Here is a 12,811-nt window from a genome sequence, read left to right as displayed (position 1 = left end):
TAAATTACGTTTTTTGCTAATTTTGTTTGTTATTTCAAATTAACACTTTCTGACACGATAGTTTTTGATCTCCTCGTGCTTATATATTCCTTAATATGCTTATAAAAATAGAGTCTGAATTTAACCTACCAAAGGATGCTTGATGCAAATTCTATTGCACACAAAACAGTACAAATGACGGACTATTAGGCATTCTCTACCTACATTCTCCATTTTTTAATTATACTGCAATTTATTGTTTTGTTTCCTAGCTAACGAAACAATAAAAGAAACATTTTAGACACGGCATGTAAACAATTATGTGCACGTATTATCTTTAAGAACGTTGTTTTTGTCTGTGTAACTTCGTGAGATTGAAAAAGTATACAGTACATCCTGTAAAATATTGTACTCAATCGGCGATTTTGGTTTTAAATTTTTTATCTTATTTATTCTTTCAAATGACATAATAAAACAAATAGAGATAAAAGTTCTCTAAAATTTCGAAAAAGTTTATCGGGAGAGATTATTTGCCATGTTTACATTACATTCAAATAGACAATTATTTTCAGTTTAAATTATATAGTTTTTAATTACAATTTCCAATATTTTGCCTACAGCTTATCTAGTATATGATTATTATTTTTGACCATTTTCATACCTTTCATATGTTTTAAGCTTTATGAAAAACCGTTTGATTAATGGGGGAATAAAATTTTATTTCCTTCTTTTACCACATTTATGAATTTAATTAAATTACTAACAGTTCTACAGCTGCCTGCTGCTAATTTGCTGTAGTAAATAAGGACCTGGTTTAAATGGCGCGTATAATATTTTCTCTTTCTCTGAGATGTTACTCTTATCCCAATCTTCTTCCAAGATAATAGTTACACGAACCTGTTACAATATAGATTCCAGAGCTCTATTGTTTAATCTAATTTCCTCGCGGTGTCGGATCAAAATAGAATCAATGTTTACACGAGTACTCGATTTGATTTATTACAATTGAACTACAATTTCAAAACTATCTGAATCGTATAGATTGAAATATATATCTTCTCATGTTTCGTAATTATTATACATTCATGAGAATACCTTTATGGCAGATCAGCCAAGAATGATTACTACTTTTTCATGCTTGATTTTACTCTTTTTGCTGAATGATGCTCTATGAAATAAGAGGTTGATTGTTTATATAATTTACTTTGTCTGTCAGGTTTTTTAGTTTATGTATTAGTGTAATGTCTAATTGTGGTCAATGACACCCTTATGAATAACAGATGCAGTGTCACTCAGAGAGCCATAAGTCGCAAAGGTCTAATTGACTACTTCTGCATCCGTCACCCTGAGACATTAATTTGACACGTCTCATGTGCCTATAGTTTCACGAGTCACTTTCAAAACGGGAACGCGTTAATGCTCACTCTACTGCTTTCGGGCTTATTTACTGAAAAATTGTCCTTCTACTGTTCTGTGTTTGGAAATTCACACTAATTATTATACGCAGTAAAATCGATTTATTTTATTATGATATCGAGTAACGGGATCAACAGTCCCATATCTTTCTATATAAGTTTTGTTTGTAGTGCTCCTCCTTATCAACCTCTTGGTTATGCGGGAAGGGCGACCGAGCCCGCACTAAGTCAAATCCTAACCCCAGATTTTAGAACCGGAAAGAACCGGAGTTCTTTGTAAGGTTAGTGCGTTAGGTGAGCTGCCCCGGGTGCACGTACAGCACCCTCCCTATTTTCCAGATAGGTACAGGAGCTGTAGGCACGCTCACTTCCCGTTGCGCATTGTACAACTAGCGGTTGCCACCGCTGAGCCGCCGACTCTAAGTCGACTACCAAATCTCCTCATTGGTGGCGGAGCTGTAAGGCACGCTCACTTCCCGACGCCGAATGAACGACGTCTCTCCAGTTTCCAAATTCCTACGCGGCCGGGGGGATCGGAGGATGTCTAGCTCGTCCTCTACTAGCTCTCTGGGCTAGTGCCAGGTAGCAGTGTCCTGCGACAATGCCCGTACATAGCTACCGACTTAAAGGACAATCCAGCGCGTCTCCTCGCCTCAGGCTTTCAACTAGACCGCAACTAAGACGCGTTAGCTACTCTCGGGACGAACGCCCCGGCTAGATACTACCGGGGCAGACGAACGTGCTCATCAGCGACAGCTAACCACAAACCACGGCGAGTCCATGCCCAATTCCGGGTCCACTAGAGACGCCCGTGAAGGCGTATCACTGGAGGAGGGCTTGGCCCGGACGCCCGCCCTGGTCTTGCCACGGAGCCCGTAGTCTCCCGGAAAACCCTATCTCTTGGGTCGGTGCATAGAGACACGGTAGACAAGGAGTGATGGGACGAACAAGATAACTCGTGCGCCTGTTGGTAAGCGATACACTTGTCCATAGCAGTTGCAGCGCTACTTAGAGCTTTAAATCGCAAAGACACTGCCACTTGCCTGTCACTCGGAAACATATTTAACAAGTTCCATGTGCTTGTAATTTCACCAGCACCCTTACCAAAACCGGAACGCATTAATGCTCACATTACCGTTTTATTATTTATTATTTAAAAAAAATCATTTACGAGATTTAAAACTGTAGCGAAACAAAAACTTTAAACGAAAGATTGTTATACAACTTCAGCGTAATTGGAAAATAAAAATCCATGGTAATGACCCTTTCTATAATCGATGTGACGTTTGAAATAAATTGTAAATGATAGAATGTATTTATACGTAATTAATAGATTCAGGCGTTACTTTGCGGAAGACCATGTTAATAAAAATGGAAGCAAATTACTTCCATTTTTATTCATACGTATATTACAAAGAGTAACCCCTAGAGTTTCTTGCTCATTCTTGTCAGGGGTATCTGCCTTACGAATGAGCAGTAGAGTTTAATGAATATGACGATTTTATTATGAAAACGAACGCGGTTATCACACATTATAATATAAAAGTAACGACCATAATCGATGGTCTTCTTCAGGAGTTGAATGCAACGTTCGCGACCGCGTCACGTCTAGCACTGCGCGCTGCGGCTCTCTGCGCGCGCGCCGATGACGCAGACCGCAGAGGGAAACTCGGGGGGCTGATACGTTGCGTCAGCGCGTCCTGGAACTCTTCTTCGCTACTGCTGTCCGTAGGATTGTTGTCGGGAACAGTCCAGCACACAGAGCTCACCTCGTCGTTACTACTAACATCTGCAGCTGCATACCGAGCGACATGAAGACACAGCTTCCAGGTCGGTGGCAAGCTCCAGCCTCCGTCTCTATTAATTTTTTTTTTGGCAATTGCATCAACGAGGCCTCGACCAGCATCGGTAGAGAGACCGGTAGCGTGGCTGTTTCGTAGCGTAGCTGTTCCCGACAACAATCCTATGGACAGCAGTAAGAAAGAAGAGTTCCAGGACGCGCTGACGCAACATATCAGCCCCCCGAGTTCCCCACTGCGGACTCCGTCATCGGCGCGCGCGCAGATGCGGTCGCGAACGTTGCACTCAACCCCTGAAGAAGTCCATCGATTATGGTCGAAACTAGTCGAACCGCTTTCGACTAACACTACGCGAGTAAGTCTCGTTACCTACTTTTATATTATAAAATATGACGATTTCAACTGTAATTCATCTTACCTATGAAATAAAGATGATTTGAGTTTCAGTTTGAAACCGATTGACGGCAGAAATAGGTAAGATGGCAGTAATTCCTTGGACGAACCTGTCAAACAAAATTTTCACTTAAAATAAAAACTACAGACAATAGTTAGGGCTGCATGTAGTTCATCAGTATTCGTCTAAAAAGCTTTATTTTGTTCCAGAATGTGTTGCAAGCGTGTGTTCCTGCGCCCACGCCGAGCGGCTCCCCACCCCCGAAGTGTCAGCCCGCGTAGTCTCCATCATGGGAGAACTTTTTGTCAACGTGACCTGGTCCCTGCCCCCACCGAAATTTCCGCAGCGCCTGCCCAGGAACTTGACGAAACAGTCTTATCATGTTACGTTAGTTTCTATTTCGCATATTATTTATCACCAAACGTAATAGCTAAGTTTTACTATGAATAAATAATTGGAAAGCATAAGCCTCTCGACCTATGTGCTTATTGGGAATTACATAGTATATAATTATCACTTTGAAGAGTAATAAAAAATATCGTAAGATGAGAAGATCCCGTTAAAGTTGAAGTCAAATAATCATTTTATTCCATAGGTAACAATTTTACACTTGCAAACGTCATTTTTTAAGCTACTGCTCGTTCACTCCGCTGACCGCCCTGAGAAGAACGAGCAAGAAACTCTAGGAATTGCTCTTTTGAAATAAACTTACTTAAATGCTATGGAATACACTTTGAATCATAATTGTGTGGAATCTAGACTAATGTTGTCTTTCCATACATCTTTATCTGACACGTAGTCATAATTTTGTAATAATAATTTCAATTTTGTAACAATAATTCAGTAATAATTTTGTAACATGACTTTTCAACTAAAATACTTTTAATGTAATTTTTAAACTTAGGAAATGGAAATCTTAATATATGCTCCGTAATCTTGTTGTAATAACGTATACAGATCCCCATAAAATAATCACATTACATTGGTCAAACGAAATCGTGGTATCATGAGTTTGGACTTAGTTCTAAGTTTATGGATATCTTCTTTCTTATCGAAATTATGTATTATTTTTACGGGCATTCAAAACATTTGAGTGAATGTACTGTGATGCCACAGTCATGATACCAGTCTCCTTAAACTTTTCTCTGAGAGGGACCCGAGAACCTAAACGGTACCAGAACAAATCGCTCGTTTTTGCAACACAAATATGGTTTGTATATCTACCGCTTTACCCTACATGACAATAGTAAGAAAGTAACTAAATTAAACTAGTGTAGCAGTAGCAATATCGGCAAGCTCACGTATTCTACAAAATGCGCGTGCAGCAGAGCATAATCTACTGGCCAAGGAAGATATATGTGGAAACCATAGAAGTTTACTGTCTAAGGTCTCTCCCAAAATTACAGCTTTATTAACAATGTTTAAGTTTTCTCCATTTATTTCTATGATCGGGCTAGTCGATTTTACATTAGGTAATCCAAATTTAACACACTTTGTCTCCTGGGTTCGATTCTCAGTAGAATCAATTTAGGAATAAACTTTTCTAAATTGGTCCGGACTGAGTATTTTAATTGGATCTGTGCAGTGTATTTACCCATATTCCGTATTCGTTAGCAATGGCACAGTGGACTGGAATCAGGGACTGAGGTTAAAGAAGCGGCGAACTATACATGCCATATGAGCACCTTCGCCTTGTGCATTTGCTATTTGTTGTTTGAAGAAATGTATACTTTATTTAGTAGAGAATATGTTCTATAGTATATTGCATTTTATAAATTGCGCCTACCACAGTTTGTTTAATGAAATGTTGCCTTATTTTGTAGACGATAAACTAAAGTAATGCTCGTTTTTTGGCGATATGAATCAAGCCTAACGATGCTCGCCGTGTGCTGTCGTGCGGAACCGAATGCTGGGGTTATACAAGGATTGTAATGTAAATGAAAGACTTGTCTGGGCGCTTGCAGTGTCGGCAATACACTCAGTGGTAGGCACTTATCGCGTAACGTCGAGCGAATGACGGAACCCCGCTATTACTTTGAATTTAAACGTATAGTTTCAGCATTTCGTAAAATATTATCGCGAATGGCTACTTATACAGCACGCTCTTACGCTTGGAATGGGTTGATGCTGAACGGGTTAATTATGCAGTCTCGATGTCCTAAAATATCTTTATGCTTTATTAACAAGGTTATGGCAGAATAACAGAGGCCGTGGTTTCCCACGACCGCTGAGTCAAAACCGTTTTGTCTCGTCAATTACCACCGTGTTATTAAATAATGTATATATTTATATATTATAAAATATATTCAAGATAAATAAATTTATTTATTTATTAAAAAATAGGCACAAAAAGAAAAACTTAAATCTAGGCTGCTAACGGTGTAACAAAAACCAGTTTTTGTCTGACCGTACACCGTTCACCGTCTAGGCAAATAAATTAAAAGTTACAAATGAAACAAAAATCAATAAATATACAAGATAAATTAACAATTATTAAGACCCAACACGGAGAACACTACATCGTTCAACTGACATCCGTCCCTATGAGATGATGTTTGGGAGACCAATTAGAACTAACTTACACGCCTTATTTGCTAAACCAGCAACGACCACATCTTCACCTCTAGCACGCAATTTTCCCACATCTCCACCTCTAGCACGCAATTTTCCACGTTGTTACGGACTCTCCGGGAGGGCCAGAGAGTTCAGGCCCGTAACTACAAGCCCACTGGTCCTAAATTAGTGTTGACGACCGTAAGAGGGAAGTTGGGCCAATTACATTACGAACTTCAAACTGACCACGGAGAAGTCTGGAAGAGGCAGACAGACCACCAGTTGGCAACCAGAGTTCCTCGTCAAAATTAAGATGGTGGACCTGATATATACATGGGTGGAAATATGCTACATTTTGTTATGTCACCGCCTACCTTTCATTGTCATTAAAATATTGGTACATGTAAAAATACGTGTTTTTCAATATAACGAATATATATTAATAATAAAGAAAAATAAAAACAAAAAATAATATTAATAATTACACTAAAGTGACTCATTTGTAAATCTGTCATTAGCTAAATTCTTATCGTAAAATAACAATAAAATATTAGTGAAGTAACAATAAAAAAAAATCAAATAAAAAGGTGGTTATGTATCAAATAAAAGGGTTCATTGAGGAAAACATCGCGAGGACACCTGCATGTCGGAGAATAAACGTTCCCCATGAAGGCACTTATATATATTCCCAATATGCACAGAGCCAATAGGATTATGGCTTTACATTGTCTTTATGACGTGAAAGACACAGATAGAGGGTGCGGTTCGGGCGCTGGTCGGGACGGGACCCTTGCGCCCGCACTCTTGGTGTTGTCGTCCATATAAATACACGGAATTAGACTCGCCGCGGTTCCGACCCGACTCGCACCCGCTCTCTGTGTATTTCACGTTTTAATTTACCACGATGTGCCAAAATATTTAGTATACTACGATGCTGGACTAACCTAGCTCTGCACAGTCCACTACCTAGATTATCCTCTACTTACAACCAAATTGACGGTCGAATAGATATAGATATATTTTTTATTCTTCCCGTAATGTTTTCAGAAATAACATTTTCGAATCGCTTCCCCAGTAATTTCATAAGATTTTTTGTTGTCTTTTTTGTTGCTTATTATTATTTTATTACACAAAATACTGGGTACATCCGTAAGGGCGCGTGCCCATCATGTCGTGACGACAGATAGTCGTGCAGAGTACGTAGAGAGTTGTATATTCAAATGAAGTTGTTCACATATAGTAAAACGTTACGACGATTAAATGCCGTTCACGACTTTTTTGACGTTGCGACGACAGACTGTCGTGATAATAAGAAGAGCTATAAGGACAGTCGTCTGACAATAAATAAAACGTCACGATAAAAATGTTACGACAGATAGTCGTAGCTTCAAACGATTCTGTCGTGCAAACGACAAGGTGGCTGCCGTGAACCGATAAATTGTCGCCTCGGTCTAGTGGGAACAGCAAGACACGACAGTCGCTCAACGATAAAATAAACAGTCACGACAGATAATCGTGATATGGGAACAGGCTAGACGCGACAGTCGTCCATCGACAAATAAAACTTTATGACATGATACGAACGCGTTCTAATAGGTGGACATATAAGTACTTATATTACTACGCTGTACACTGTTATCCAAGATTATATGTACTACTGTTGATGTATAACTACACTCGCGAGCAATCAAACCGACTCAATGTCTAAGCGCGCATTAAGAGTAGGTTTTATCAAAAGGTCTACTACCGAATTATAAAAACGTTATATGTTTAAAATGCTTGAAACTTCAGCTTTAAAAATGTATTATCATCAATATCGATTCAGTAGTTTTAAAAAAATAAAATAAAATAGGCAGTACAGGAAAATTTACTCGCGGTACCCAGTACGAGTTGGGCGACCAACTAACCCTATAAAACCTCCCGCACGCGGCTTATGCCTACTGTCGCTTTCCAGAAGTGACCTGAACGCATCTCCGTGAATCGCCATCACTATTTTGACAAAACCATGGATACAACACCGGAAGAAGCCGTTCAAGTTGTTGCTCTTTTGCAACAGGGACTTAGTCAGCGATCTGTCGCTGCTCAACTGCACCTAAGCCAATCTGCTGTATCAAGGGTATACAGAAGATTTCTAGAGACTGGTGTATTCGACCGGAGGCCGAGAAACAGCCGTCACAGGTGCACAATTCAAATCGACGATCGGTTCATAGTCTCTACATCTCAACGATATCGCCACCTGACTGGTGTCGACGTACAGCAAGAGCTAAGACATGTTCGAGGAGTGGCTGTAAGCAAGTGGACAGTTCGAAGACGCGGGAGGGAAGCCAACCTTACACCAACACGTCCTACAACTGGTCCGAAATTGACGCCAAGCCATCGACAAGCGCGCCTGCAATTTGCTAGAGAGCACCTCAATTGGAACCACGAGCAATGGCGGGCTGGCTTGTTTACTGACGAGTGCAGAATGTGTCTGCATGGCAGTGATAGAAGAGGTCGGGTGTATAGGCGCCCAGGTGAACAATTTTCGCAGTGCTGTTTCGCTGAAACTGTTGCATATGGCGACGGCTCTTGTATGACGTGGGCTGGAATTTCTTTAGACGGGAAAACCGAACTCGTTTTCGTGTCTGGGGGGGCCGAGGAGGAGGATTGACAGCCGATCGGTATATTACCGATATTCTCCTAGAACATGTTGTTCCGTACGCGGGGTTTGTAGGCGATAACTTCTTATTGATGCACGATAATGCCCGGTGTCACACTTCGCGTATAACTAAGCGGTTTCTGGAAGAAGTCCGTATACAGACCATGGACTGGCCAGCGCTTAGTCCAGGCATGAATCCCATCGAACATTTATGGGACGAGCTCAAACGAAGGGTCCGAGCCAGAAATCCGGCCTTCAAATATCAATGAGCTCAAGACGGCGTTGTTAGAGGAATGGGACGGAATTCCTCAAGAAGTTATTAAAAAGTTAATCAGGTCAATGAAAAATCGACTACAAGCTGTTACTAGGGCTAGAGGGGGTAACACCAAATATTAATTAAATAAATTTATTATTATTATTTTAATTATTTTTGTTTTAATTTAAATAACAATCTCCATAAATTATTTTTCTAAATTCCTATTTTCCCTAATTGTTAACTCTATTACCATTATTTTTACATTAAAAACCACGCAATCGATTTTTATGCTAATGAGACCATCTTACAGCTAAAGTTTCAGGCTATCAGAAAATAAGACATTTTTATTAATTGACTGCGTAGTTTTTGATAAAAACTACTTTATATGCAGGTGTAGGGTCTGAGTCGGTTTGGTTGCTCGCGAGTGTATAAAATATAAAAAATAATAATAAAAATCCGTGCCCACAAGTGTCACGTATGTGTGTTGCTGATAATTAATTTTTATTAAATGTCACGACGGATGATGGAGGAGAATTCGAATACAGATGATGGCTATAATTAATGGATGGATGCTTTAATGATTATACATCTAAAGATTTCCAAAGACGTATCTTTTTGATTGTATGTTCACTTCTTCTTCTCTTATTATTATTACTTCCAATTCGTTTTTCCTCATTTCCATGCTTGACACGTTTTAAACATGAACGTATTCAATACTTCAGTGCATATGTAATTGACTCTTAATAAGAAATTTGTTTTTGGCGGCGTTGTAAAGTTAAAGTTCATGAAAACCAATAAGCGGATTTTCCGCTTACGTTTCCAATTATGCGTCTTGTTTCCCATTTCCGGATTTGTGATGAATTCTTGTTAATCGAGGATTAACGGATTATGTTGAAAGATGTTATCAATGTATAACATAATATTAATATATGTATGAAGGATATACGAGATAATTATAAATTTTGTATGTATGTTACGCGATAACTCAACATTTGTGAACCGATTTTGATGATTCTTTTTTTTTATTGGAAAGAGGGTACTTCAGTAATCGTCCCATTAAAATTTGGAGACAATATTCCACCACTAAAAGTGGCAAACTAGGGAATGAATCCAGTTTCGCGCACTTTCCGGTAATCGATTTCAATAAAACTATGCAAATAGTACCACGACAGATAGTTCCATGAACTTTTGAGATCGGTTTTTTAGTACTCTGTACGAAGATTATTAAAACAATAATAAATTTACGGGCTTTGACGGAAATAAATAGTGGTCACATTAGCCATGAGTGGAGATGCAACAGGGAGAAGATTTCCAATCTATTGCAGAATTTATTTAGTAACTTTGGCAAAACTTTGAACAATTGCACACTAAAATTTCTTATACACGAATATTATTCTGGCACCAATTATACCTTTTCGACTGTTTAGAAAGTTCACCAGTGCACAAAATACTAATTGAGAAAGCTTACGGTAAACGTAATGTCGGACCTTTTGCTCCAGTTAAGTACATTTACGATCCAATTGTGACTTTGATAAGGGTTGTTGGAATTTCTTTGCCTGCCTTTGGAGGTCTTGACACTTTCACAAGCTTAAGCTCGTTTTCACATGCTTGTGATTGTCATAATCATAGTGTAATTAGACAATGACTTTGTATATGATTAATTACTATATGGAATGGTACACTACTGTTTTTTTATATATAATATCAAGTGACGGGACGAACAAGTCGTGCGCCTGATAGTAAGGTCATGCCTGTCCATAACAGTTGCAGTGCCACTCAGAGCTTTAAGATGCAAAGTTATAGGGGTCATAGCCATTGTGTCTGTCACCCTGAGACATAAGTTGACAAGTCTCATGTGCCTGTAATTTCACCAGCACCTTTACCCTTCAATACCGGAACTCAGTAATGCTGACATTACTGCTTGGCAGCAGAAATAGGTAAGGTGGTAGTACTTCTCTGGACGAAATCTTACACAAGTAGTTCAACTGCTAATAATAAAAAACCTTACAAGTTTGTGGGATTCACTTATCGCGAAATTACAGCTACATGGGACTTGTCAACTTATGTCTCAGGGCGATAGGCGCAGCGGTAGTGCCCCTCAGAGCTTTGCAATTTAAAGCTCTGTGTGGCACTGCAACTGTTATGGACAGGCGTGTAGTTTACTATCAGGTGCATCACTTGTTCGTCCCGTTACTTTTTCTATTTGCGAAGTTCCCCCCCTCCTCCCCCTAACTAGCAACTCTTAGAGACGGAATATTTTCTTCAAATTTAAATGGAACCTCCCCTTTTCAACAAACAGAGAATCATCGAAATCGGTTTACATGCGTAACCGCGAAACATACACAAAAATATACAGTGTATTTGAAAATCTCCTCCTTTTATGCAGTTATTTGAAAAAACGACAGTAAAGACGAGCACACGGCAATAAAGACGTCCTTTGTGCTTCGTCTCATTGCTATGTAATGTTAAATATCGTATATCTTGTCCACAGCATAGGAAAAGAAGTGTTACAACGGTCATTGCCTCGTTATTTGAACACTACTGGCTTGGTCACGGCTGGAGAGGATCCGTTATATTTGTTAGTACCTGTTACTGAGCGAACCGGGCCGACGCCACGTGACGGTGAACGAAGTAATAAGCGAATAACGTTGGATGTAAAAATACTCGCCTGGGTTGCCCTAATTGATGAAAGAGGTTGCGTTGGGCCAGAGGGAAACGCCACTGCTTATGGTGAGATGTTTTCATGAATTTTAGATTAAAATTAACTTAAGTTATTGATATATCTGAGTACAAATGTCTGTTCTCCTTCTAGATCCAAGAGAGAGCAGTGGCACGAAAATTGGACCTTATGTAAGTACTTTATTTGTTAACGTTAATTTTGTTAACGCACACACTTATAGCCCCGCACTAAGGAAACCCTGTATCGCGGGTGCCATGGACACACGCATAGACAACCACACAAATTGCACCGAAACTCACGACAGAAATAAATGTAGGCCATACGAATATTTCTCCCGACCCTAGAATCGAACCAGGAGTCTCTGAGTGGCAGACCAGCGTCATAACCGTTCGGCCACTGAGGCAGTATAAGTTTATTTTAGTTTTGCTGTTACAAATTACAAGTAATAGGGTTTTACGCAAAAAATAAGAATTAAGTGGAACCCTTACTTTGGTCAATGCCGAGACTCTCCGCTAGTGCTAATATGGCGCGTGCAATTGTTTTCCCAGAACGATTTTGTATGTAATCTTAATATTTATGTGTTAAATTGAGATCATAAGTGCCCAGTCATAAATAAATAAGTTTGTAACGACACTGCTGTGTTGATTTTCAAAGCCTCGGCAGCTAAACTACAGTGTTTACAAACATCCATCACATTGTTGTTTTTTTTTCACAGATACTATGGGCAGCATTATGTGGCGCCTGTATTGTTGTAATGGTCGGCATGCTAGCAGTTAGCGCGCGAGTTGTAAAGCGCGTTTTACGCGCTTTCCGTCCTGCTCCCGTTTCCACTCCGCACGAGTCACTGTGTCGGCCTGCGTGGTTTCCATTGCAACGGCGCACGTGAGTACTCAGAATTATATACATTGACATACGTGGCAAGGTTGTATGCTCTAGAATAAGAATAAAATCTCAAGGTTGTTTATAAGCGCCTGGTCTATTAAATTAGCAATTACAAAAGTTTCATTTTTCTTTTTGAAACATAAGCTGTCTGCAGGCGTAAGTATTAAAATTTATATTTACTGTAGCAATGTTATGAGCTTATTAAATAGAAGAAA

At 39.5% G+C, this 12,811-nt stretch overlaps 1 protein-coding gene across 1 annotated transcript; it reads left to right on the top strand.

The window, feature by feature from the left end:
* Positions 1-3,205: 3,205 nt before the first annotated feature.
* On the top strand, positions 3,206-12,596 carry LOC113238412 (the record flags this gene model as incomplete). The annotated part of the gene is made up of 5 exons (XM_026475242.1): positions 3,206-3,224; positions 3,797-3,974; positions 11,526-11,764; positions 11,847-11,884; positions 12,430-12,596. Coding segments are annotated over exons 1-5 (641 nt in total), but the record flags the coding sequence as incomplete, so codon positions are not given.
* Between the last annotated feature and the right edge of the window lie 215 nt (positions 12,597-12,811).

Source organism: Hyposmocoma kahamanoa, unplaced genomic scaffold (assembly GCF_003589595.1).
Source record: "Hyposmocoma kahamanoa isolate Upper Pololo Valley unplaced genomic scaffold, ASM358959v1 95472, whole genome shotgun sequence".
Classification (NCBI taxonomy): domain Eukaryota; kingdom Metazoa; phylum Arthropoda; class Insecta; order Lepidoptera; family Cosmopterigidae; genus Hyposmocoma; species Hyposmocoma kahamanoa.
This window is presented reverse-complemented; position numbering and strand designations above follow the sequence as displayed.